General features: G+C 37.7%; 3 protein-coding genes across 4 annotated transcripts in view; 1 reads left to right on the top strand and 2 right to left on the bottom strand.

The window, feature by feature from the left end:
- The window catches only part of LOC121735586 (phosphoglucomutase), a 46,325-nt gene extending 30,742 nt beyond the window's left edge, over positions 1 to 15,583 (bottom strand). The window contains exons 1-2 of the mRNA XM_042126443.1: positions 15,560 to 15,583; positions 1,005 to 1,008 (exon numbers count right to left, since the gene is read on the bottom strand). The gene's annotated coding sequence lies outside the window, so the exon portion shown is untranslated. The remainder of the gene's footprint in view (positions 1 to 1,004; positions 1,009 to 15,559) is intronic.
- On the top strand, positions 303 to 23,982 carry LOC121735634. Its single transcript, XM_042126528.1, has 24 exons — positions 303 to 401; positions 5,572 to 5,805; positions 6,529 to 6,646; positions 7,130 to 7,301; positions 11,192 to 11,316; positions 11,450 to 11,539; positions 11,786 to 11,931; positions 12,391 to 12,473; positions 12,667 to 12,844; positions 13,153 to 13,275; positions 14,528 to 14,665; positions 14,854 to 14,994; positions 16,778 to 16,849; positions 17,762 to 18,028; positions 18,999 to 19,125; positions 19,512 to 19,683; positions 19,882 to 20,006; positions 20,147 to 20,236; positions 20,577 to 20,722; positions 20,989 to 21,071; positions 21,623 to 21,797; positions 21,950 to 22,072; positions 22,242 to 22,379; positions 23,709 to 23,982. The coding sequence occupies exons 2-24, from the start codon at positions 5,581 to 5,583 to the stop codon at positions 23,853 to 23,855; spliced, it is 3,204 nt and encodes a 1,067-aa protein (XP_041982462.1). The 5' UTR covers positions 303 to 401; positions 5,572 to 5,580; the 3' UTR covers positions 23,856 to 23,982.
- Positions 23,983 to 25,167: 1,185 nt separating this feature from the next.
- LOC121735588 (S-adenosylmethionine decarboxylase proenzyme) overlaps positions 25,168 to 27,495 on the bottom strand; it is a 34,982-nt gene continuing 32,654 nt past the window's right edge. The window contains exons 6-8 of one of the 2 annotated variants that reach the window (XM_042126447.1): positions 27,298 to 27,390; positions 26,804 to 26,824; positions 25,168 to 26,508 (exon numbers count right to left, since the gene is read on the bottom strand). In XM_042126447.1, the coding sequence (XP_041982381.1) occupies positions 26,227 to 26,508; positions 26,804 to 26,824; positions 27,298 to 27,390 (396 nt within the window). In that variant the 3' untranslated portion in view covers positions 25,168 to 26,226. The remainder of the gene's footprint in view (positions 26,509 to 26,803; positions 26,825 to 27,297; positions 27,391 to 27,495) is intronic. The other variant, XM_042126448.1, reaches the window with a different exon arrangement.

Genomic DNA, 27,495 nt, shown 5'->3' on the forward strand with positions numbered 1-27,495 from the left:
ACGCCAGCCTTATCTTTCAATACTCAATACAATAATAAACAAGCGACATATTATTGTAGTAGAGTAAGTATATAGCTACGCTATTTAAAGTCTCTTTTTCACGAGAGTTTTTGAGGTAACAAGAAGTCAAAAGAACTGTAAATACCAGACTTAATATGGTTGTAAATAAAATTTACAACGTTCGAGAAAGAATTGCATATAAATTAAAAACTAAAAAGCTAGTACAGTAGCCGAATAGCTAGTCTGTCCCTGTTTGGATGTCGCGGTCGGTGCCGTAAAGTAGTAATTTGCGTAAAAATATTATATTAGTGAATTTTTAACCGGTGAAGGCGTAGGACGTGTCGTTCGTTCGGACTCAAGTTCGGACTTTTACCGCTAACAAATTTATGCCGAACTAATACGTAAGTATTTAAATATTTATTACCATTACTGTTATCATGTATGAATAATCTAGATTCTAGGTAAGTACTTATGCAGTTTTTTTTATTTGTTATTTTTTTAAATAATTGTATGTACAGTTTATTAAGTAAGTACCATGTTTTTATCTGAAATTAACATTTATTTATTTATTTATTCAATGATTTTTTACAGTCGTTTATAAGAGCTGGACCCCAAATTTTATGTGGTGGTGGTTAGGCTAGGCTAGGACAATAACCCCTTCTTAAAGTTGCATTCACATCAACCAAATAATGAACCAAAGAACAACCGGTCTAATTTGTATAATTTAAAATTTTCCTGTCTCGGCCTGGTTGTTGCTAAACTCCTCCGAAATTACTGGATTATTTTATAGGTCTGAGAACCGTCAAACAACTAATTTTCATTTGATTTTCATACCTAAAGTAGGTAGCTATATTTTTAGAGCCTATGCTGTCCCACTGCTGGGCAGGGCTTATATGGCGAAAAAACATTTGCGGTCAACTTACAGCTGCTACTTTAATACATATACATAATACATACAATATACGGAGGCCAAATCCCCTACCCTATTCCCTTCCCTTCCTTACCCTCCTCTATTACCCTATTTCCTCTTAAAAGGCCGGCAACGCACCTGCAGCTCTTCTGATGCTGCGAGTGTCCATGGGCGACTGAAGTTGCTTTCCATCAGATGACCCGTTTGCTCGTTTGCCCCCTTATTTCATAAAAAAAATACATAATATATGCAGAAACCACCGCGAGTCGCGACAGAATAAATTCTTATGAACATAATATTATAATACTTTGATGACAAATTCAAGCTCAACGCAACTTATTTTACATCAGTTAAAACATACACTTAATTAATTCGTTTATTCATCATAATATAATAGTTAACGACTTTGCTAATTAGCCACGTCATACAGTATTTTTCTATAAGATTCTAGGTAAGTAGGTAAGTAAGTACGTTATTCTTTTAAATATTGTTATGTAGATAATAATTATTTTAACTTTCAATCTTAGATACAAACCCTTTTTGACCGACTTCCAAAAAGGAGGAGGTAATACGTTCGGCTGTATGTATTTTTTTTTATCTATGTTCAACGATTACTCAGCCGTTTGTGGTCCGATTTACAAAATTCTTTTTGTGTTGTATAGGGTTTGACTCGAATTTGGTAACGTGTTCATAAAAGTGGTGACCTGAACTCCTCAAAATTTATATGGAAACGTATAGTGATTTCAATTTTTTCTGAAGTGTTTTAGGCATATACTACCAAAAAGTAAGATTTTGCATCAGGGTGTACCTTGGTTCCGAAGGTACCCAACAGAACTTTTGAATCCTTATAGATACAAGTTCGAGGATTTTGGCTTTATTTAAACTACTCTTAGCAAAAGCCAATGGATTCTACATTATTTCTGCTGAACATAGGCTAAATTTCAAAATTGGAAAAAATTGGGTTTCGTAAGATATTTGGGTTTTTCGGACGCCAGGTGTAAAATCAACCAGAAAAGTTACTTATTTTGCGTACGCTGCCGAAACTATAAAAGATAGAACTATAAATGTTATAAGTAATTGTAGATCTTATAAATATCTACAAAAAAGTCCGCGACACACTATATACTTATCTATGTCAAGTGAGGCACAATAACCATTTTTTTATTTAAAAATCTTGATTTTTTTTAGACTACATTTAAACGCGTTTATTTTACTTATGCTATTAATCCTTATGAAAATAAATTACTTCATCACTAAGTACAGCTTATGTAGATAACATTTGGTCTTTAAATGATTAAAATTGGACGTTTAATTTTAAATTATGGCAAAATTAAAGTATAACGATAGTGGGCGTCACAAAGCGGGGGTGCGTGTGCGGGAGGAAGACAATCTGTGCAGTGTGCACTATATGCATCCCTTCGGATAATGACTGCGTCCGCGTCGTCGATGTCAGTGTTGGAGTCTGTGAATTGACCTGGGAATAATTTTGCTGACCGAGTCTTTCCTGGATAGGCTTTTTGCAGCCGTAACCGACATCCACGCGGGCGGAGCCGCGGGCGACCGCTAGTAATAATATTATGTACAACTCTAGACAACAAGCTATAAGTAATATAGCCTTGTGGTCTCATAGGTAACTAAAAAGGGTGAAATTATTATTTTTAACAAAAAATTAAAACCGACTTCCAAGGTAAAAACAAAAGTAATATTCTTAAACATAATCTAAAAAGAATCAAATAATTCTTATTCCTTATTATAGTGCCGTCTTCAGACTTCGCCTAAACCTCAACTATTTCTGTACTCAATCTTCATGCTTTTGAAGTCGGTACCAGCCCGGAAAAGTTCTGAGGTCCTTGACATAGTACTTACTCTAAGGTAAGCTGCTAATTTTTACCCTTTGTGTGCGGAATCCTGAAAACTGAAAAAGACTATGCATGGCAACGCCGCACCGCTGTGCCGGTTGGTGTGGGCGGTGTTAGGTTTATTTTCGTTACGGAATTTTCGGCATTACATAGGTTCAATGGTTGTGGCTGCCATTGTTATCGATCCTAGGAACTTAGGTCACGGACATACATAGTAGTCGGGGCACGTAGACTTATTTATAGTTACTACTTAGGTAAGTATACATACGTTACAACTTACACGTAATGTCGAAATATCGAAAAGCAAAAGTCAAGTAGAGGTAATAGGTATGTAGACGTGGTTTGTCACCCACTTGAATTTTGTTAGAAATCAAGTTGTGAATAAAAAAATATAATCAAGGAATTAGGTAGGTTCCTAAGTTTATCTTATAAAAAATCCCCAAAATCTAGATATTATAATTACAAGTAGCTACATAATACTGGATATAGTTATTGGATATATATAATATGCACCAATCTAATAATCAAGTGGGTAAAAGATGAATAGTAAGGAACATTGAACCCGCTATCATTCTCAGTTATAAGATCAGCCGCAGAGTGAAAGTTTTGAGGTTAACGAACTTATTTATGTTTTGTCTGATGCCGGCTCTCGACATAGGCGAACGCGTTGGCCAACGCGTCTGCAGACGCGTTGGCCCAATGTGTAGAACGGGCGTTCGCGCGTTGGCCGTAGGTATTTAGACGTTGGCCAACGCGCGAACGCCCGTTCTACACATTGGGCCAACGCGTCTGCAGACGCGTTGGCCAACGCGTTCGCCTATTGCCGGCTCTTGATATAGGCGAACGCGTTGGCCAACGCGTCTGCAGACGCGTTGGCCCAATGTGTAGAACGGGCGTTCGCGCGTTGGCCGTAGGTATTTAGACGTTGGCCGACGCATCTGCGAGCTTGCCGCGCGGGTCGGAAATGTCGGCAAAAGATCAAAGGACATTTGTCGCAAGCTTCGCGCTCCATCCACACATAGGCCGCGCGATCAGTTTGCCCGGAGTTATAATTATGATAATTATTATAATATGTAATAATTTTTGTATGTAATAATTTAATAAATAATAAGTAGGTAATAAAATAATTACTTATATTATTTTAATATTATAAAATATTATGTAAAAGTGAGTTTATTTCTTTGTTTGTTACGTTTTCTCGCCTTTTATTTATTTATTTCCAGAATACTCTTTAAAAACATTTTCTTGTCCACATTTACAAAGTAATTATAAGCTGTGAATAAATAAACAGCTGCAGCTGTTAGCGACTAAACATCCATTTTGAATCCGTCCGCACATTGGCGCGATCCAAAGCATACTGAACGACCTTCCTATGTGTGGATTACTCACAAACGCCGTTGCAAGCGCACTGCCAACGCGTCTGCAGACGCGTTGGCCAACGCGTTCGCCTATATCAAGAGCCGGCATTAGTCGAGAGCCGCCATGAGAAAATTGCATAAGTGGAACGAATCATGTATAATATACAATTAAAACTTTTTATCTTTTATTGCCAAAAGCTTCTTGCACCACAAAAATGGTAAAGACTTTTTTGGTACTATACCAAAAATGGAAAAGATAAATCCTTATTAATGTACAACAGTTTGCACCAAGAAAGTTATAGCATACCTATAACATATTTTAGTATGTTGTAAAAGCCAAGCTTAAGAGCTTGTGGCTTATCCATTCATTTCTTTTTATTTTTGGAACGAAGTCCCTTATCGCGCGTTTGGCGTAAAAGAGGCTAGACAGAACGATATTTGACCTCGACACTTTTTATTAGTACCTGCATGGTAGGGGTAGAGGGCGTTGATAGTATTCCTGTGCGTCAACTAGATGGCGTTTTTTAAATATTTTTTGAGTGTATATGTATACAGGTTTTTTGAACATAAGAAATGACTTCGTTCCATTCGGGTGTCCCTTGACACCTCTCAAATATTTCACGTTGGGCCATGAATCGTGATGAATGAGTAGAAGCAATTGCAAAGTACGTATACAAAGGCAGATTGTTCTATGATCTACGATGGAATCGTTATAGAAACAACGTTCTACAAACATCTTCATGACTTATGTCATGAAGATGTTTGTAGAAAAGAGCTAAGATTTGCAATTTTCAAAAGTATCAAAAATTGCACCCCTGCGAAGATAAGGCGGTAGCTAGGTACAAATTAACTGTAATGATTCATCCAGACTCGTTATGACGTAAACGTTACGAGTCCAACGTAACTGTAGGAAGTATTTCATTGTCGGTCACGCACTTGTGGTTTTACGTAAACCACTCATTGAGGACCTTTCTTTTGCTCTTATTGCTCTTTTTTTATCTTTTTAGGAAGAGTTACCTAATATCTTAGATATTGTTATAGTATAGTAATAGTATTATTAGTAGTAGTAGAATTAAATACTAAATTTTTAATTTATTTTGTTTTTTGTATTTGTTGTTATAGCAGGATAAAATTCATAATCTGTGAAAATTTAAACTCCCTAGCTCACCGTTCTTGAGATACAGCCTGGAGACAGACAGACGGTCAGACAGACATTGAAGTCTTAGTAACAGGGTCCCGTTTTTACCCTTTGAGTACGGAACCCTCAATATGAGTTTTTGAGATGTAAAAATTAATGATGGGCCCATAATGTGGTCTGTAGAAATAAAAGTTGTCAAAAATTACAGTTCGTAATATTCGTAATTATTTTGGTTTCAATCCTTTACTTCTACAACCTTATTATTTCATTTGGGATAGTGTCTTTAATATTTCTTTGTTTTTGCAGATAATCAAAATGTCGTTTCTCAAACAGGTGGGAAAATGCCTGCGTATGTTTCTGGATATGGTCATAGACTTCTTCTTCTCCTTGTATTGGGAGTGCCACAAGGACGTTGTGCCAGACCTCGATAAGGACCACGCTTTGTTATCAGAGAGTGCTACATCCTTGGCTAACAAGATAAAACGGCGAGAACTGAAATCCGAGGATGTTGTGCGAGCTTACATTGATAGGCTGAAAGAAGTGAGTATTAGTTTTTTTTTGCGAGCTTTTGCTCGCGGCTTCGCTCGCGTTAAGTAGTATTATTATAAACAAACTTTCATCCCCTATTTGAACCCCTTGGTGTTGGAATTTATCAAAATCCTTTCTTAGCGGATGCCTACGTCATAACATCTACCTGCATGCCAAATTTCAGCTCGATCCGTCCAGTGGTTTGGGCTGTGCGTTGATACATCACTATGTCAGTCAGTCAGTCACCTTTGAGTTTTATATATACAGATAATTAAATGTAGTACATCACATAGGTAAATCTCAGTACCAACCTCCTTAGCTCCATTTGTGCTAATCGGGGTTATTGTTATCACTTATCCCACTTCCCAGTGGTAAAATACCATACAAACGGAGAACGATGAAAACATAATATTACCTATTTAATCAGGGATTAACCCCAAGGGATCAAGTTAATCCCCGATTAACCTAGCCAACTTGTATTTCCCGGCGCAAGGAGATGTGACATATATCTAATTCAGGGGCTAGATAGTAAAAATAAGACACCTTGCAGAGTAGAGTAAAGATAGATCTTACGTAAGGCAAAACTTCAGAAGACACTTTATTTAGTATTTACATGCCTCTTGAGTTATGTATGTAAAGAAGTATTCTGTTTGGTTAAATATACATGATTTTATTAGATTACTTGACATTTTTATTCACGTAATTGCTAAGTATCTATATTCTTTTTTCTTTTAGGTAAACCCAGTCCTAAACGCCATAGCGGCAGATCGTTACATAGAAGCATTAGATGAAGCACGAGAGCTCGACAAAAGAATCGACGATGGCACTGAAGATCTAAACAAACCATTCTTAGGTATGTTATTGCCAGTTGGCAGTTGGATATCCAATATGTTACTAATGGAAGTCCAGTCATTGACCTATTGCTACTGCCTTTCTTTACTTTACTTGTCACTTTCACACACAGACGATCGATCGAATATTACAATTTACAACTGTATGCAATAGGTCAAGTATCTATAATAAGCATTACTTGACTAAGCAAAGGACTAGGTTTCTAGAATAAGTACTTATTACATAATTATTCTAGAAATGACGCCAAATGTGTTTCTTCTTAATACACTTTCTACCTACCAGCTGCCGTCCATGGCGAGATATACTAAAGAGCTGACAATGAATAATTTCTTAGGCATGTGAAATTCAATGACCCATTTCTGTGTACCATTCACAACCAATGATAGGCTTTTACCAGCTGCCTAGATAGACCAAAGAGCTGACAATGATGAATGAACCATTTCTTAGGCATGTAAAATTCAGTGACCCATTTCTTTAACACTAGGTGTACCATTCACAACCAAGGAGAGTCAGGCCATAAAGGGCATGCCTCTCACCATGGGACTCTGGTGCCGTCGCAACAAGAAGGCGGAGGAGGACAGCGAGGCAGTCATCAGGCTGAAGAACGCAGGAGCCATACCCTTGGCCAGCACCAATCTGCCTGAACTGCTTATTTGGTAAGATCGTTTTCTGAGACAACGTATCATAGGACTTAGGAGTTAGGAGCATAGTGAGGTCCAATGATAAAGCATCTTGTCTAAGTAAGTATGCTTATTGGAATCTTCAAAAGACAAAAATATGCACAACGATAAGTAGATCTTTCTTCAAATTTAAAATTGAAGATCAAGCTCAATTCTAAAAGCCGCTCGTTTCAACTAAATGATAACACGTTTAGGTGAAACGAGCGTCTTTTGGAATATTTTGTTTGGCAAGACGTCTATATTATAAAATAATTATTTAACCTTGACCGCATATAAACTCCCAGACTATTATGATAATGTAATTTTGTTTGTTTGTCCAACTGTCTATTGTTATTCATAACTTAATTCAGACAATACTTGGGAATTTTAGAAATTGCTTGTCTTGTTTACGATAAAGACTAAAAACTCGTTTATGGGCTGGGAGTTGGGACATCAGGGTTTCAGGGCACGTCAGGCTTACCATCAGGCGATTGTAAACGAAAATGCTAGTCTTTTTGATCTTTTTATTACTATTTTTTTTCTTCTTCAGTATCTCTATCGATACCATTTAAACTTTGTAAAGTGTTGAAAAAAGTACGATGAATAAAATATGTAAACAGATAAGCCTTTTAAGTTTTACCTACTGTGCAAGATACAAGACGGTAAAAGTTTATGTCTGGCGCGTAGGTAATATTATCTTGATGAATACGTGTCTCAGAAAACAATGCTAAAGTCTATGTTGTAAGATGCTTTGATTATATTTTAAAGCATTAATTAGTACCTACTTACCGCTTACGTAATTTTTGCTAATGATAGCATGTAGCAAAAATTAAGTACCTACCTAAGTAGTGCATATTACTTATGGTCAGCAAAATACTTATGCGCTATTTGTGGCTATTTCAAGGCCACAATTTATAACTTTAAAATTGTAGCCTTAACATAAAGGCAAATACTACCAGAGGCCATCCAAGTCAGGGCATTTTGGAACAATCTAAGCTGCATAATATATATATATATATATATATATATATATATATATATATATATATATATATATATATATATATATATATATATATATATATATATATATATATATATATATATATATATATATATATATATATATATATATATATATATATATATATATATATATATATATATATATATATATATATATATATATATATATATATATATATATATATATATATATATATATATATATATATATATATATATATATATATATATATATATATATATATATATATATATCTATACTAATATTATAAATGCGAAAGTATCTCTGTCTGTCTGTCTGTCTGTCTGTCTCGCTTTCACGCCAAAACTACTGAACCGATTGCAATGAAATTTTGTACACAGTTATTCTAGAGTCTGAGAAAGGACATAGGCTACATTTTGATGTGGGAAAATATCTTATTTCCATGAAAATATCGATGAAAATTTATTCGCATTGCGCAGGCCAGCGCTCATCCCGGGGGTCCTGGGTTCGAGTCCCGCAGGCGGAACAAGTTTTCAATGTTCCTGGGTCTTGGATGTGTATTAAAATAATATTTCAAAAATCTTAAATATATTTTATGTATAATATTATAAAAAATCCAGAAATATATCGATGCAATTTAGTTCTAATACGATTCAACAGATGGCGTTTTATTTTATTTTAGTTCTAATACGATTCAACAGATGGCGTTTTATTTTTTACTTAAATATATTTTATGTATCTATACTTCTATACTAATCCATACTAATATTATAAATGCGAAAGTATCTCTGTCTGTCTGTCTGTCTCACTTTCACGCCAAAAACTAATATTATAAATGCGAAAGTATCTCTGTCTGTCTGTCTGTCTGTCTGTCTGTCTGTCTGTCTCGCTTTCACGCCAAAACTACTGAACCGATTGCAATGAAATTTTGTACACAGTTATTCTAGAGTCTGAGAAAGGACATAGGCTACATTTTGATGTGGGAAAATATCTTATTTCCATGAAAATATCGATGAAAATTACTTCGCATTGCGCGTGGCCAGCGCTCATCCCGGGGGTCCTGGGTTCGAGTCCCGCAGGCGGAACAAAAAGTTTTCAATGTTCCTGGGTCTTGGATGTGTATTAAAATAATATTTCAAAAATCTTAAATATATTTTATGTATAATATTATAAAAAATCCAGAAATATATCGACGCGATGCAATGAACATTTTAGTTCTAATACGATTCAACAGATGGCGCTTTTTTTTTACTTCGTTGGAACATAGAACTAATCATACTTATTAGTTATTATGTTTTTGTTTATAGTTTTTAATACGTTAGAATATTATGTTTAATAATATTATCACTTGCTATAATAATAATCAATCTATCTTATCTTATAGAACTCCTACTGCATTTCTAAGGAGTTCGAGTGTGTTGTGTTGGCCTATATTCCATCCAGAAAATATATCAATGCAATCAACATTTTAATTCTAATATATGAAAACAGATGGCGCTTTATTTTTTACTTCATTATTATAACAGAACTAATCATACCTACTTTATTATATATTATTGTTGCTGTTGCCCGCGACTTCGTCCGCGTGGACTTTAGTTTATAGCGCGCGGTGTCAACAAAATGTGTGTCAAATTTAAAAACTTTTTAAAACCCTGGTAAGTGGTACCCCTCTTAGGGCCGCGCTACACCGGAATGGCAGCGCTGAAAGTGCTCGCCTCGCCGCTGCCATTCCGGTGTAGCGCGGCCCTTAATTAATCAAAATACCCAAAAACAGCTGTGCAGTGTGCACATAATCTGTACTAATATTATGAATGCGAAAGTATCTCTGTCTGTCTGTCTGTCTGTCAGTCTCGCTTTCACGCCAAACGCCAAAACTACCGAACCGATTGTAATGAAATTTTGTATACTGATAGTCTAAAGCCTGAGAAAGGACATAGGCTACTTTTTTACTGAAAAAAAGGGTTGTAAGGGTCGTAAATTTGTTCAAAAAATTCATAATAGATGGCACCGTGCGTCTTCTACATCGCGCTGACGCTTGCTCAAAAGTCTTTCTATAAGAGGTGGTATCATCTTACATTTAAGTCTCGATTTTTTTCGATTGTTATATCTATTCTACGGTATTAAATAACTCAGTACTTTATCTGTGCAGGCAGTGACGTAACCTTAAGACCAAATTTCACCAACGACTGTTAAAGTTAATGCTCGAATTAGTATCACGTTAGCTGTTTTGTTTTTCATATGAATGAAAGAGAAGACAGGATATTTTAACAAGCTGTTAACACTAACAGACGTTGGTGAAATTGGGGCTAAACCTATCAATGATAAATAGTTTATGGGTAAAGTTGTGTAATTGGGGGGCTAAATAAGCTTTAAAATTTGGCATAATATATAAAGTTTAACATACAAAAATGAAGTACTTATTGTTTGGACACTGCACAGCTGTATTGATTTAAGGGGTACCAGGGTTTTTTTATAAAAGCTTTTGACACCAATTTTGTTGACATCGCGCGCTATAAACTGAAGTCCACGCGGACGAAGTCGCGGGCAACAGCTAGTATATATATATATTCTGCCCTGGCTATTTCAAGGCCACAATTTATAACTTTAAAATTGTAGCCTTAACATAAAGGCAAATACTATCAGAGGCCATCCAAGTCAGGGCATTTTGGAACAATCTAAGCTGCATAATATATATATATTCTGCCCTAGGGTAGGGGCAACTAGCGAGCACCTACAATATTAAATATACTTACTAAGTATATTTAATGCAACTAGCAAGCGACCTACTCGTACAATATTAAATATACTTACTAAGTATCATAGCTGTAAGCACAAAGGTCTGCTTCATTTTGGACTTATTATTTTTATATAATGTCAGGTCGGAGACGCGTAACCCTGTGTACGGCATGTGCAACAATCCTCATCACACGGGCCGCTCGCCCGGGGGCTCCAGTGGCGCTGAGGCCGCGCTCACCGCTAGCTACGCCACTGCTATCAGCTTGTGTAAGACGTTGCGTCAATGTCGTATTTTTTAATTTTTTTATTGTACCAAAGGCAATGATTTTACAAATTGGCCAAAAAGAAAAACGTTTATTAAAAAAAATTACATATAATAAGTTTTTTTATTTTATTTTAGGTTCAGACATAGGCGGATCCACACGTATGCCGGCGTTCTATTGCGGCATGTTTGGTCACCATCCAACTGCTGGGACTACCAATACCAAAGGTACTTGAGAGAATTCATAAATCTTTTGTTATCTTTTGATTAAATACTTAAGGCCCATTTCTGTCTTGCTCCAGTATATATCTTGTTGTACCTCGATCTGGTCATAATTAAGAGAAATCATGTCAATTTTATTTTAAGCTCTAACAATAACTTAGTTTGGTGCAACTAGGCCCGAAGTTTTAGTTAAAACTGAAGCAATAGTTTACTAAAGATTTACAATTCTTGCTCCAAAATCATCCATTCTAGGATCATTCTACCGCAATGGTGACGAGGATTCCATGTACTGTCTGGGATTCATATCCAAGAGCGTAGAAGATCTGGCGCCCCTCACCAAGATCATTGCTGGGGACAAGGCTAGTCTGCTCAAATTGGATAGAAATGTCGATATGAAGGTAAAATCTTACCCCTTACTTTATTACCAAATACCACTGTAGCCTTACCAATGAAATAGTTTCTCAGCGTGTAACAGTTTCACAGACTTAAGACTGTCTCTTTTTCTTGCTCGCGAAAAATCGCACGACAGACAAAGCAAGCTCCTTATTTTATAGTTAAGTATAGCCGTTAAAGGTATGCAGTATGCTGCGTTTAAACATCTTTGTTTGTAAAGTCGGCACTACATATAGGCGAACGCGTTGGCCGACGCGTTGGCCGGCGCGATGGCCCAATGTGTAGAACAGGCGAAATACCTACCGCCAACGCGCGAACGCCCGTTCTACACATTGGGCCAGCGCGCCGGTCAACGCATCGGCCAACGCGTTCGCCTATGTTATTTAGTGCCGACATAAGGGGAAAGCGAATAAAAATAGTTGAGTCATAATATTAAATAGGTATATATTTTTTAATTTTTTCAGGATATTAAGTTCTACTATTTGGAAGAAGGGAATGATTGTCTAATAAGCCCGCTGCGTTCCGATGTAAAGAAAGCCATGCACATGTGAGTAGGTATAATATTATAGTACTAATACGTTGGTTTCGTTGTTTGAAGTTTGAACGATTAGCGCGATTAACAAAACGCAAAAACTACGAGTTCGAATTGAAAATTTATCTTATATTGAATAGTCCATAATTATATCGAGGAATCTAAATAAATACCTAAATAATAATAATATTTAAATTAATTTCGTCAGGGTAATAAAAAAGATAAACGAAGGGCATAAAACGGTGGCGGAGCCGTACACTCACGACGCCCTGGGCTCCATATACAAGCTGTGGGCTTACTGGATGGGCCGCGAGCCGGGTGACTACGCCGCCATGTTGACGGATGGACAACAACAGCTCAACGGTTTTGCCGAGCTTGGTAGAAAGGTAGTACTATTACTATTAGGTAGCATTTGATTAAGTTTACATATCCCTTAATAAGCGAGGCAAGATGAGCTGTTAATCGCTTAGCGTCCATTTGCATGTAAAGCTATGAAGCATATGACATAAGCCTTGATTCTGATGACATCGATCGGGAAATCATTGCCTAATATGCCCTGCATATATACTCGTTCTGAATTTATTTGTATAGATCAACGTGAAGAGGTCGCAATTACAAAAATTGATTTAATATAAAGAATGTTTTCTATGGACTCCTATACTTAATTTTAAAACACGTAGGTACATATTTTCAGCTGGTTGGCATTAGCAAGCACTGCCTGTTTGTTATAATGCGGGTGCTGGAGATGAGACTGATGCCAAAGGCCGACAAAGAGTGGGCAGAAAAGACTACCAAGGAGCTGAAAGATGATATCATTGTAAGTATAATTCGATTCTTACAACTCATTGAATCAATAATATATTAATAATGCGCAGGTCACAAGTGCGGCGGCCTCTTTCTATCTATGTATAATTTTATTTATTCTTCATGATAAAACCACCCGAGACATTCATTCAACTCTTTAAGTCCTCAGAAAGGACATTAAAGTTTTTAATATAATATTATTACTTTTTTTTATTAACTTACCATCTTATATAAAACTAATGCTAGTTCAGACTCTCATTCTCCCAATAATTGATTACTGTGACGTTTGCTATCTTGACCTTAACGCAGACCTCCTTAACAAACTAGATCGCCTTCTTAATAGCTACATAAGATTCGTTTTCGGCCTCCGCAAGTACGATCACGTCTCTTCCTACCGCTCAAAATTACGCTGGCTCGCAGTTCGCCAACGCCGATCCCAGCGGGCAGTGTGCACGCTCTACTCCATACTTTACTCCCCCACCACTCCCAGCTATCTAACTTCTCATTTCAACTATCTATGCAGTAATCATGACAGAAATCTCCGTTCCACCAATAATTTGCGCCTCCAATGTCCTCCCCATAGTTGCACTCTCGTCCACTCTTCTTTTCATGTTCAATCAATTCTCCTTTGGAATTCACTGCCGAAAGAAATTAGGATGTCCGAGACCAAACAATTGTTCAAACGCAAAGTTCATGAACACTATCTTAAATCGTTGACTAAATGATACAACAAAATCTATAATAATTAGTTATTTTATCTATATAATATTATGTAATATGTATCTATATATTTATTTTATATTGATTATTACTTATATAATATGTAATATTTTATATAATATATGTATATTATTTTGTATATAATGTGTTTATTTTACTTTGAATTGTATATATGATTATGAATTATAATTAATAATACAATTATAGATTATGTCTATAATTGTATTATTAATTTTAAGGTATTTTTAATCACTTGTCCTCTAAGGGTTTGCATCTACATCACATTCTCTGCAACACCCTAAGGTTTGGCTGAAAGATAATGCCACGAGGCATTAAGCCCGCCGATTTATATATTATATTAATGTACAGAAAGGTGCAAAAGTTTTAAATAAATAAATAAAAATAAATTATTAATTGTACTCTAGCAATACTCGAATTTTCGGCGAAATCTAGTTAAAAAACCTTTTTCTTGCAATGTATGTAATATATACATATTTATTGATCCCGAAACGTCATAGTTACTGTATTAAATACCGTACTTTCAGAACAAACTGGGAAACAACGGAGTGCTAATTCTGCCGAGTGCGCCTCACCCGGCGCCCTACCACTACTCGTTCTATCTGCGCCCCTACAACTTCGCCTACTTCGCACTCGTCAACACACTCAAGTGCCCCGCCACACAGGTTAGAGACGCCACTGACTTGAATAAACTGGTGTTCAAGTATTATATACCAAAAAAAGACAAGCAGATCTTAAATAGGCACTGTTGTTTGTTGTTTATATATAAGGGCAGATGATTGTTTTAGAGATTATACAACTTAATCGATTTTCAAGTTTCGGTTCAATTTCTAAAAGATTATTGATTTTTCAGGTTCCACTGGGAAAGAACTCGCAAGGACTTCCATTGGGCGTCCAAATCATGGCAGCCCCCTATAACGACGCCCTCTGCCTTACCGTAGCCAAATATCTGGAGAAGGAATTCGGAGGTGCCGTCATGGCATGCAAAGCTAAATAACTTTAAAGTATTGTTAAGATGCTTATTGCATTTGCATTAAGAGAAAAGTATTGTTTAATGTACGGCTGATGTATGAAATATATTTTTATAGGTTTTTATTTTGTTGTTTTATTGTTAAGTACGAGTAAGTGATGATTACGTTGATACATGCCCCAATTTTACCAACGTCTTTTAGTGTTAACAGCTTGTCAAAATGTCATGCCTTCTCTTTCATTCATAAGAAAACCGAAAGAGATAACGAGATTTAACAGTCGTTGATGAAAATACTAGCAGCATGATTAACGTTTCATCTAGAATGACGCACCAGCTACTGGCTGCACCAATATTAGTAGATACGTATCCCTAAGTAGTCTGTGATTAGTAGTTTTAACCTCAACTTATTATGCGGCCGCCAGATATGTGATCAAATACGCAAATTCGCCAAGTGTGGCACTGACATTTGCCTATTTGTGCAAAGTTATTGCTGGCATTTTCCTATTTGTGCAAAGTTTTCTCAAACTTTGAAGCCCATGTCTGGCGCCGGCTTTATGATAAATCAGTCTAATGCATGGGATATGTTCACAGACTACTTAGGGATACTACGTATGATATGTTTATGATTTAAGGGGCCTATTTAAGGCAGGCCGCCTTGCCGGCTTATGCAGGAGCATAAGCCGGCGGACGGCAAGGCGGCCTGCCGTGTGAATGGTGTCGCAAGCGCAACTCGCAGTCTGCATGGCCGGTCGGCAATGACATCATTCACTATCCTGCATAAGCCGGCGGACTGCAAGGCGGCCTGCCATGAATGGGCCCCTTTAAACCCTCATTGGGACAAGACATAATATTCTTTCTAAATACTAATGCGGGCGCCAGACATGTGCTCAAATTCGCCAAGTGTGGCACTGACATTTGCCTATTTGTGCAAAGTTATTGCTGGCATTTTCCTATTTATGCAAAGTTTGCTCAAACTTTGAAGCCCATGTCTGGCGCCGGCTTTACAAACTGCGACTTTTTTCAAATGACTTATTTTTTTATAATAAATCCTTTAAAATTATATACTGTCAGATGTTACTTGCTTTTGGAGAACCGTCAGATTTGACATGGATTTGACATCTGTGATCTGTCAAACACTTGCCAGACTGCCAGTTCACAGTTGTCACTTGTCTACAAAGAGAATATAATCACTACGTGCTTGTCTATTCAAAAGTCAACAAAGTAGGTACAAACTACAAACTCACTTTGTAAATTCGCTTTAATAATTTACGAATACATAATAAACGAGTTTTTATTACAAGATTCAAAAGGAAGAGGTATTCACTATTTTATGTTTTTCATAACAACACATATAATACTGTAATAACTAATAGGGTTAGTAACATATTAAGCATAAACTAGTATATATATTATTGGAAAATAATAAGTAAAGAAAGTAGCGGTATGAGATAAGACTAAAATTAGAAAGGCAATAAATTGCTTTACTTTCATCAAATAACGTAATGGTATATTTAGCAACTCAGCAATACTGAGTAGAAAAACAGAAGTTCTGTATGTTTATTTTAGTTTTATGACATTTTATCATTGGGACTTAGAAAAAATTCTAGTGAAGTAAGTTAAGGTTTGATTCATTTGTTAGTGGATATTCAATATTAATTATACTTACATCATAAGAACTTAGTTTAATGATTATTACCTATAGTCATCATTATTACTGTAGCTATTTAGTAATTAGTATAAAAGTTACCATAACTAAGTATCTTATTCTTGTGTTCTCAGGAAATTTCAAATCTAAATAATTAAAAATACTTTAAGTAAGTATATTCATAAAAGTATGGCCACTGAAAAGGTTATAAAACCTAAAAGAGAAAAGTCCAAGGTATAAATTAATTGTTTTAAGCATGCTCTCTAAATATAGCATCTTAGCTTTTGATAATAATTTTGTATAGGTACATTTAAAAATGGTTGCGGGCTTAAAATATTTTTTGTGCACAAAAAAAAACAATTCTTTTATTAATATTATATTAATAAAAGAATTGTTTTATATATATGAATAATTCTTAAATTATTTTTTTTTTTATGATATAAGGGGGCAAACGAGCAAACGGGTCACCTGATGGAAAGCAACTTCCATCGCCCATAGACACTCACAGCATCAGAAGAGCTGCAGGTGCATTGCCGGCCTTTTAATAGAGAATAGGGAAATATGAGAGGGTAGGGAAGGGAAGGGAAGGGAATAGGGGAGGATATGGAAGGGAATAGGGTAGGGGATTGGGCCTCCGGTAAACTCACTCACTCGGCGAAACACAGCGCAAGCGCTGTTTCACGCCGGTTTTCTGTGAGGACGTGGTATTTCTCCGGTCGAGCCGGCCCATTCGTGCCGAAGCATGGCTCTCCCACGTACAAATTATAAAACATGAAATAACAATTTCTACTGAAATAACAATAACAGCTGTAGTCAGAAACATTTAATACTTGTGGAGTTACTTAGTAAATAATATTCTTCTAAATTATGATATAAACTTAAAGTTTTTTTTTCTCAGTGTTGCTATTTCTACAGCAACACTACAAGGGCAAATGGAATTAAATCAAATGGCACGTAATTTTGGAGAACTAAAATTGCATGTATTCTTTTGTACAAAACTAATATTAACACTTCTATTTATTCTTCAAGCCCCATAAGAGCACCGGTGATCGCGACAACAATAGAATACAAAAGCATTTCCTGGAATCTGCGATCGAAGTATTAAATAAAAAATTGTATCTTAATTTACAAAAACTTATATTACAGCACCGAGAAAATAAATCAAGCAGGATTTGTAAAGGCGTAATGATGAATATCTTGAGAAATTTATATTTAATTATACGAGTTTTTGTTGAAAAACTTATTGACTATGCATTTTCCTTGTATTGGGATGGCGAAAATAAACGCTTACCGGACCTGTCGAAGAGGCATGAGGTATTGAAAGAGAGTGCGGTGTCTCTGGCAGCTATGATACGAAACAAGCAGCTTAAATCCGAGGATTTAGTGCGGACATGCATTGAGAGGATAAAAGAGGTTTGTAATTAAAATCATCTGAAAAAAAATGCAATAATTATGTGTAATAATAATAGCTCCCACACCGGTTTCGGTGACGGTGGCCGGTTTCATTGAAACCAGGCCAGCTACGCAGGAGTAATTTATAGTGTCCAAGTGTGTGCGCAGTACACAAGAGCACTCTATTCCTTTACTCTCATAACCCAGTGGGACGGACGACCGACACGACTGGCGAGAGATCAGGCGCAGGACCGACTTTTTACATGCCCATCCGACGCATGGATCATCTTACTTGTCAGACAATCAGGTGATCAGCCTGCATTGTCCAAACCAAACTTGGAAATAACATGTTTCCAACGCTAAGTTCCGACGCAAAGTCAAGAGCCGCGCTCTATACCACTAGACCACGGAGGCGTTCAATTATGTGTACTTATGTGTCATAAAGAATTTTAATTGGAATCAATGATATCAGCTAATGATGTGAAAGAGAATAGTACTTAAATTCTTATTATCAAAAGCTGTAAATTATTATTTGTCAATAGTTGTATTATTAATTTGAGATAACTCTAAAATTTGATTCAAGTGTAACTTGGTTCAATAATATTATATTAAGTACATAGTATGGACTATGGAATACATTACACATTGTTTCAATGGTAATTCAGATAATCTTTGACCTATAGTTTATATTGTAAACTGGCTGCTGGCTGTCGCTGACTGGCTTGCAACTTCTTTACGCCTAAATTAGCTTATTATTATACCTTAATAACCAACATACAAGATAAAAAAGCAATAGGTTGCACATCTGACAGCACAAAACTTAAACTTACATTTTCGCCGCGCGGCAGATAGAGAAGGATAGAGGTGATAATACTTCCTCTCCTATGCCGCGCCGGTGGTTCTTATCTTTATCTTTTTTATATCAATGCACAACGCCGCTAAATAAGTTCTACATAAATTATAATAATTTTAAAACATTAATTTATTACAGGTGAACCCGATAATAAACTCAGTAACTGACGAAAGATATGAGCTCGCTATCAAAGAAGCCAAAGAGATAGATGAGAGCATTGAGAAAGGTCTTTCTGACGAATATTTTAAAGAAAAACCATTCTTAGGTAAGCATTTACTCGTTTAGTTCTTTGTTTTTTTTTTTCTTCACTATTTATCTCTCACGAATACCTTTATTGCTATCGTGTTTTTATATCAAACCCATGTAAACATTATACAATAGTTACCAATACACGGAATATTGGTAGCTAATTCTATATTACAAATTAAAACTAATAAGAAAAACTCAAAATTTGGAACGGACAGACCAACACCACGAGCGGCAAGTCCTCTTTCAAATTAATTAATGTGTATATAGTAAATAAATATCAGTTTTGAAGGGGTCACTTAAAATTCAATAGCATCGACGCGTCACGTTAACCTAACCAATCCTTATCAATCAATAAATTAACCAATCATGTCATCTGGTGAAAATGTTATGGTAACAATGCAGGCGTACCATTCACAACAAAGGAGAGTATAGCGGTGTCCGGGATGCACAACACGCTCGCGACGTTAGCACGCAAGGACACGCGCGCGCCCGCTGACGCTGCGTGCGTGCGGTATCTGCGTGCGGCGGGCGCCATACCGCTCGCTGTTACTAACGTGCCGGAGATTAATAAATGGTGAGTGGAAATAAGTAAACATGAGGTTGGTAGAGCGGATGTTATACCATTCACAACAAAGGAGAGTATATTAGTATCCGGGCTACACTACACGCTCGCGACACTGGTACGCAAACACACGCGCGCGCCCGCTGACGCTATACTATTCGTTCTAAATATTATGTTCATAAGTTAATCAGCAAAATCAATCAATTGCAGGCAAGAGACTAACAATCTGATCTTTGGGCGGACGAATAACCCGTACAACGTGGGTCGCGGCGCGGGCGGCTCCAGCGGCGGGGAGGCGGCGCTCATGGCCAGCCTCGCCACGCCCATCTCGCTCTGTGAGTCACTACACCCCGCTTCGTCACATTACACACTACTACCTACACACTACTACACTAAACCCCGCTACATTACACAGTTATAGTAGTGTGTAGCAAAAAAAGTTGTTATTTATTTATTTTGTTATGTTTGTTAACAGGTTCTGACATCGGCGGATCGACGCGCATGCCCGCGTTTTACTGCGGCCTGTTCGGGTACAATCCCACAGCAGGACACACCAGCTTGGAAGGTAAAGACGTACTTTTTTATTATCTAGTCCCCTTACTAGTAAAATCATTTACACAATGTGTAAGTTATAAGTATACTTGAAGGTCTGTTTATCTTCACATGACAGACAATGTTAATTAAATATGCTGCCCAGTTAGGTGGTAGATATTTGTTTATCTGATAGTGATAAAGCATGCCCTTTTCCAGGCCTTTAAAGTATTTCCACATTCATCGAAATCTAGGTTTTAGTATTAAGAGGTATCAAGTAACTGACAGACAGACATAAAGGTGGACGGACAAACTCTCTCATATTTTATAATATTATTTAATATAGATGAAAATAAAGCTATTCTATCGTTCAGGTAACGCACTACGCACTGGCAAGGAACCGACCATGGCGTCCATAGGTTTCGTCGCCCGACACACAGAAGACCTCGCGCCTCTTACCAACATTGTGGCTGCAGAGAAGGCAGCGCTGTTGCAGCTGGATAGGCCTGTTAATATTAAGGTAACTATGTCATATTATATCAGTTATATTGTATATTAATGCATATGAATGCATATGAAGTATTCTAAAAATAATAAATTGTTAGTATGTTAAGTTTCTTTATAAGTTAACACTGTTAACAGTATAGTGTTTTTCGGAAAATTTATTATATTAAAATCCTAACTTATATCCAGTTAGTTAATGTTAATTAAATATAAGAAAACATCTGAGACAAAAATATTTGTTTCAGACGTTTTCTGTGAATTTAATATTTTGTGTGATTTCAGGACATCAAAGTGTTCTATATGGAGACCTCCAATGACCCGCTACTGAGTCCAGTGTGTGATGATCTGCGACAGGCTATGAAAAGGTACATTGAAATTAATTCTTCATAAAATGAGACTTGAACATATCCTCAATTTGACTCAAGCGATGATAGTTTTTTCCAGTTGTTTAGAGCGTGGCTCTTGACTCGGAGGTCAAGAGGTAACATGTTATTTCCAAGTTTGGTTAGGTCAATGCAGGCTTATCGCCTGATTGTCTTGACTAGTAAGATGATCCATGCGTCGGGTGGGCATGTAAATAGATAAAAAAAACATCCACAGCCGAACGTATAACCTCCTCGTTTTTGGAAGTCGGTTAAAAAGTCGGTCCTGCGCCTGATCTCTCGCCGGTCGTGTCGGTCTTCTGTCCCACTGCATTACGAGAGTAAAGGAATAGAGAGTGCTCTTGTGTAGCGCAAACACTTGGGCATTATAAAAGTACACCTTCGTAACTGGTAACACCGAAACCGGTGTGGAAGTTATTATTATTATTTGTTACTGAGGTGGAACATATCATCGGGATGATGTTAAGTACAGTTCTTAAAACTAGTTACTTCACTATAAGAACACCATCTTAAATCCTTAATATGTGTTACAGGGTAATAGCCAAGCTCTCCGAAGACACGTCTTCCCCTCAGCCGTTCTACCACCGCGGCTTCAACTCCATGTACCGGCTTTGGAAGCGCGGCATGGCGCTAGAGGCGGAGGACTTCGCCGCCATCTTGAAAGACCATAAGGGTCGAGCTAATGGGGTCGTGGAGTTGGTTAGGAAGGTAAGACTTGAATATAGCTAACAGAATATGGTACGGTCATTCATATTAAATGTACAGTCCAGTCAGTCAAGTTAGGATCTAAATCGCACAAGGATCAAAGTGAACGAAGGAATTGAAACTATGACTTCTTAACTTCAAGCAATATTTTCCAGGTGTTAGGCATGGGTCAACACACGCTGGCGGCCATCTTGCGGCTGCTGGAGCTGCAGCTGCTGCCGCCGGTGCCCGCGGAGTGGGCCGACAACCTCACGAGAGAGACAGCCGACGAGCTCACTGTAAGTGCAACAGAGATAGTATAAGAGATAGACAATAATAATATGTAAAAGTATTTGTATTTAAATTGGTCCAAAGAAAAATATATTTTTGACTCACAGACGGCGTGCTTAACCTGCCTAAGGTTACAGACAGACAAACTTTCATATTAATATACGTCAATTCCAACAGCGAGTACTCGGCACCGACGGAGTGCTTATTCTGCCGAGCGCGCCACAGCCGGCTCCGCACCACAACGTGCTGTACCTCCGACCATACAACTTCGCCTACTGGGCCATACTCAATGCGCTCCGGATGCCCGCTGTGCAGGTAATATCTGTGTAGACTGTAGATGTTTAAGTTATTGATGTGTATGGTTCCTTGGAAAATGCCCTGAAAATATCACTAGTTCAAGTAATCGCTGATTGGATTTTGTAGCCTCCTCTCAAGCTCAATTCCAACAAGCCGTTAAGGCTCTAGAGCCTAAACGGCTTTTAAATTTATATAAAAAGAATTATTTGTTTAGTAACCTCTAGAGTCTAGATTATAGAGCAGGGGTGGCCAACTTGATTAGATCCAAGATCTACTGTTTACTAACGAAACCCTGTGCGATCTACCAAGTACATACTTCTTGAAATCTCAAATAAAACAGCATAGTTTAGCTTATTGGTCATTGGACAGTCCGGTCTATTATTATTATTTATATTTTTTGCCTGGCCACGATCGACTGGACTAACAGTCGAGTCGCGATCGACCAGTTGGCCACCCCTGCTCTAGAGGTTACAAAGGGTAAACAAATAATTATCCTGGCTCATTGCAAGTACTGACTATCTATAGCTAGTATATATAGATTATTAAAGAAAAATAATATTATATTATGGTTCCCAGGAATATAACTATATACCAGAACTATATACCAGTTTTTGAATATGTATACTAAGTCGCGACAGAAAATAATGCGACCATGTTTCTAAAATCTTTTTAATTATTCATACATCTATAGAAAAACACAAACTTTGTCTTTAAAAAATTTAAAAGAAAAGCTATGCAATGTTTTATCTTTGTCCGATACACTCGAAAAGTCACTCCAAAAACAAACACAGCATAATATTATACAGCATGTAACAAGACAAAGTAATAATTAGTTTAGGGTGTATATGTGTCCCTTGTATAAAGTTCACTGTGAAAGTGGCAGCGCTGAAAGAGCAAATTTTTTGTTGCGATTTTTATGGGCAAGCACCCCAGCGTTTGTCAGTTTGCCCATACAAAAGTAAAAAAAGCTTACTCTTTTAGCGCTGCTACTTTCACAGTGAACTCTATACCCGGAACACATGTCTCATACGTACCCTAAAATATTATCACTTAGTTTCGTTACACGTTGTATAGCCTATTAATTGAAGACGTGAGTGGAAGAATCGAACAACATTTCGTAACATACGGACAATAACTCATTTTATTCCAATTATTATTTTCCTAAAATTTGTAACTTATCTACTTCATAACCTAGCTAATACAGGCTACACATATTATTATCCACAGTTTTTCTTTTTCAATTTATGCCAAAAAAGGGGAAGTTTTATCATGTTACTTACCTTATTCTTCCACTCACGTCTTGAATTCTGTAACGATTTTTTATGAGTAACTTAAAATTATTTTCAGGTTCCGCTCGGCCTCAACTCGTCCGGTCTGCCGCTAGGCGTGCAGGTGGCGGCGGCGCGCGGGCAGGACGCGCTCTGCCTGGCCGTGGCGAAGCACCTAGAGAAAGCCTTCGGGGGCTACGTGCCGCCGTGTAAGGTGCCGCAGTAGTGCGGTTAGAGAATACTCCTTCCTTTGTTATTATGCTATGCGTTAAGTTTATTTTTCAGATACCTAATTAAACGCCTAGGCTGTACATTATATTTAAATTAGCTACTGGTAGTTAGACTTAGGGCCAACCCACACGTACCACAACCACACGACATTGCAACGACAAAATGTCGTCGAGCAGTGGTTACGTGTGAATGGTGTCGCTGCATCTTTTTGTAGTTGCGTTGTGGTACCGACAAAATGACGTTGCGACGTGGTTGCGATGTGGTCGGTATTTTACAAGTGGTCGACAACGACTGCAAAATGTGGTACGTGTGAATGGTCCAGTTCATTCACAATACGAAATATACGCCCGACCATGTCGTGTGGTTGTGGTACGTGTGGGTTGGCCCTTAAGCCCTGATTACACCTACCGACTAGTGACGAGACAGTACCTGCACTCGGTATGTATATTATATGTGTGCTTGGCTAAGAATTCGCTGTACTATATTTGACGGACAGTTAACTAATATCTATCTCCATGACAAAATTGTCTCAAACCAAAGTGGGCCTTTCGGGCATGCATTTGCATGTGCAGTCTTTTATACTGTATTGTGAATTGTGATACTATGTATTTACATTTGACTGAAGCAATAATATATTGTTTGTTTTTTTTTTTATTTTTCATAGTACATTTCCTATTTGTTAAAGAATATTCATATTTTTATATTGTTGGTGATGAACTGTTTAAGACTGTTTATATATAGGTGAAGGCTAACAATAAATGTTTATTTTAATACACCTTTCTTATTATTATTGATTTCTAAGTACAGCTATTCAATAATAGATGGCGCTGCTTGGTGTGACTAAATCATAAAGTTAATATAGCGGAATAGAGAAAGGCCTGAGCAAGGGAGATGCCACTATCAGTAACACTGCGTGGTAAAAAGAGACGTGTGATACATATCACGTCTCTTTTTACCACGCAGCACTCTTTTTTTGACGTCCAGTCGGCACGTGACGCACGTTGACAATATATAATCTCATAGAATTCATGTTTAATCATGCTTGTGTAAGTGTATACGTACATACACATATTTTTCACACAAATGAAAACCAATTTTGGTTTCGTTTGACAGCTCGAGATTGTTGCTCTATCCGCTAGGTATATTAACTTTATGCACTAAATTTTCTTCTCAGAAAAAATTATCAGTCTGAAATCCAATTGTATTTCAAAGCAAGTTCTTTTAGTGCTAAAATAACGTCGACTACACTAGTGACAAGAATAACGTGAAAACTTTCCAAAGGAAAAGGAAAACAACAAAAGACGTAATAATATGAAGAAATTTTATTTAGATTTGAAATCTTCGATACATCTATCGCTGCTGGTCGGTCCACGCCTGCCGGCATGGCCCCGCGCTCGTGCCCTCGTGGCCCCTGGCCTTGCCGCTTGGCCCTTAACCTAATATGGCCCAATACTCTGGGCTTCCCAAATTGCCCAACATTTTGTGCCTTGCTTATGGCCCAATGTCTGGGCCTACTAAATTTCCCCACATTGTGGGCCTTCATTAAAATATCCCGACATTGCGGGCCTACAATAATAGTTTAATATTCTGGGCCTTTCTAATGGCCGTGTGACCTCACTGGGCCTACACTGGCCTCCACGTGGCACCTCACGCGGCTCCCACCCACACTCAGCCACGACATCCTTACCCCGGCTATATTCTACGTTAGGTTCGCAACAAATTGACTAATATACTATAGTACTATACATCTTCATTATTCGCTACGACTATATCGGAAGAATCACATTTACAAAATCTACGTCTGTTAAAGCGATATTCAGAAGCGTTTGAGATTATCATTTACATTATATCTTTTTAATTATAAGTAACGTCTATTCTGGAGTTACTTTACACTAAACGTCAATTCATTGCGAAAATACGACAACTACGGACTAAGGTAATTATCACTTTAGGATCACTCACAGTGGAATGGTTTAATCACATAGATCGGCACCCTGCGCTAAGTCTTATTTACATCACATTTAAATTTAGTTTGTACATACATTTCGTACGAGATAGGAGTCGCCCGGCGGGCGCTACTCTAGCCTAAACCTAGGGAACATATCGTGGAACAAGCGGGAACATGTAGCAAAATATTCGTTAATTTCTTTAAAACAATCGGGGTGCCGGACTGAGAACTACTCGGAAAAGGATGTATGACTGAATAATACAAAATCGAAGAGATCGGCAAAAAAAAACTTCCGGATCACATCTGCGATGGCTGGACTCGGTAAAAAAAGACCGGCTGGCTCGGCTCGGCTTCAGGCGGCGGCGCGCAGGCGGCAGCGGCACAGCAGGCGCAGGGCGCGGCGCAGCAGCGTGCTGCCTCAGCTCGGGAACTTGGCGTACAGCGCGTAGTGCAGCGAGTAGCCGGCGAAGCGGCAGTTCTGGGCGTCGCGGGCGCCGTAGTCGGGCGGGGCGGCGGGGGCGGGGGCGGCGGCGGCGGGGGCGGAGCCCGACGCGAACACGGTGACCACGAAGCGCCCGGGGCGGAACGTGCGTAACACGCGCGATAACAGCGCGTCATAGCTGCGGACGGGCGCGTTGGATTCGAACGACACGTACGAGCACGCCGCCTCGGGGGTTATGTGGATCGTCATGTACACGCCCTGTGAAATTATGTAGGGTTTAGTTTTATACAAATAGCCACATATTGTCGAAACAAGCTTACAATGCTATATATAATATGCTAATGTCACATTTGCTATGTCTACAATAAACAATTTAATTTTGTTCTAACAGACCTGACTGTGTTTTTTTAAATATATGTCTTAAGTTCAAACCGACTAACAAAATCAGGTAAAAATTTCTAGTAAAATAAATTCATATATCACTTTATTCAAGTCGTAGGCCTATTTAAATTGATTGCAAGTTTTCAATTCTTCAATATGATACTACACTTACATTTGGTAAATCCTTATCTCCCTTCAGAAAGCAGACAAGAAACAACAGTGGAACATTATAATCTTTCTCAGTGCACTAGGAACACGTACACACCCTAAAGCAGCTATACTCAAACTGCGGCCCGCCGGGATTTTATGAGTAACACGCATGAATCGATAACTTTGAACAACGTTATTTTTTACCGCAAAATAATTTTGGTTGTGGTCCGCTCCACCACGACCAAAACGTGTTTGTGGCCCGTATAAAAGGTTGAGTATCACTGCCCTAAACAATTTTCATTTAGTTTCGTTAGCCGGCTCCTAGACGAGCAATTTTATTGCGCAATATCGCGTATTGCGTAATATTATTGACCGTCTAGGGTTGATATTGAACATCGCGCGCCTTCTAAACTGTTCAATTAAAATTGAAGCGTGATATTGACAATAAAATTGCTCGTCTAGGGGGCCGGCTTACATCCTGTTGACACAGAAAATAAATAAATGAATTAAACTTACATGTTTAGCGACGCCGTTCATGGAGTAGCCGCAGGGGTCGAACAGGTAGTCGTCGATCACCATGCCCGGGATCAGCTTGTCTATGCCCGACACCTAGAACAGAAGCATAATTTATGAATAAATAATCAAAGTTTATAAATTATAGGAACAAAAAAAATTAAAATGTGTATGCTGGATCTGCATCTAAAGCCGGCTCCA

Source organism: Aricia agestis, chromosome 17 (genome assembly GCF_905147365.1).
Source record: "Aricia agestis chromosome 17, ilAriAges1.1, whole genome shotgun sequence".
Classification (NCBI taxonomy): domain Eukaryota; kingdom Metazoa; phylum Arthropoda; class Insecta; order Lepidoptera; family Lycaenidae; genus Aricia; species Aricia agestis.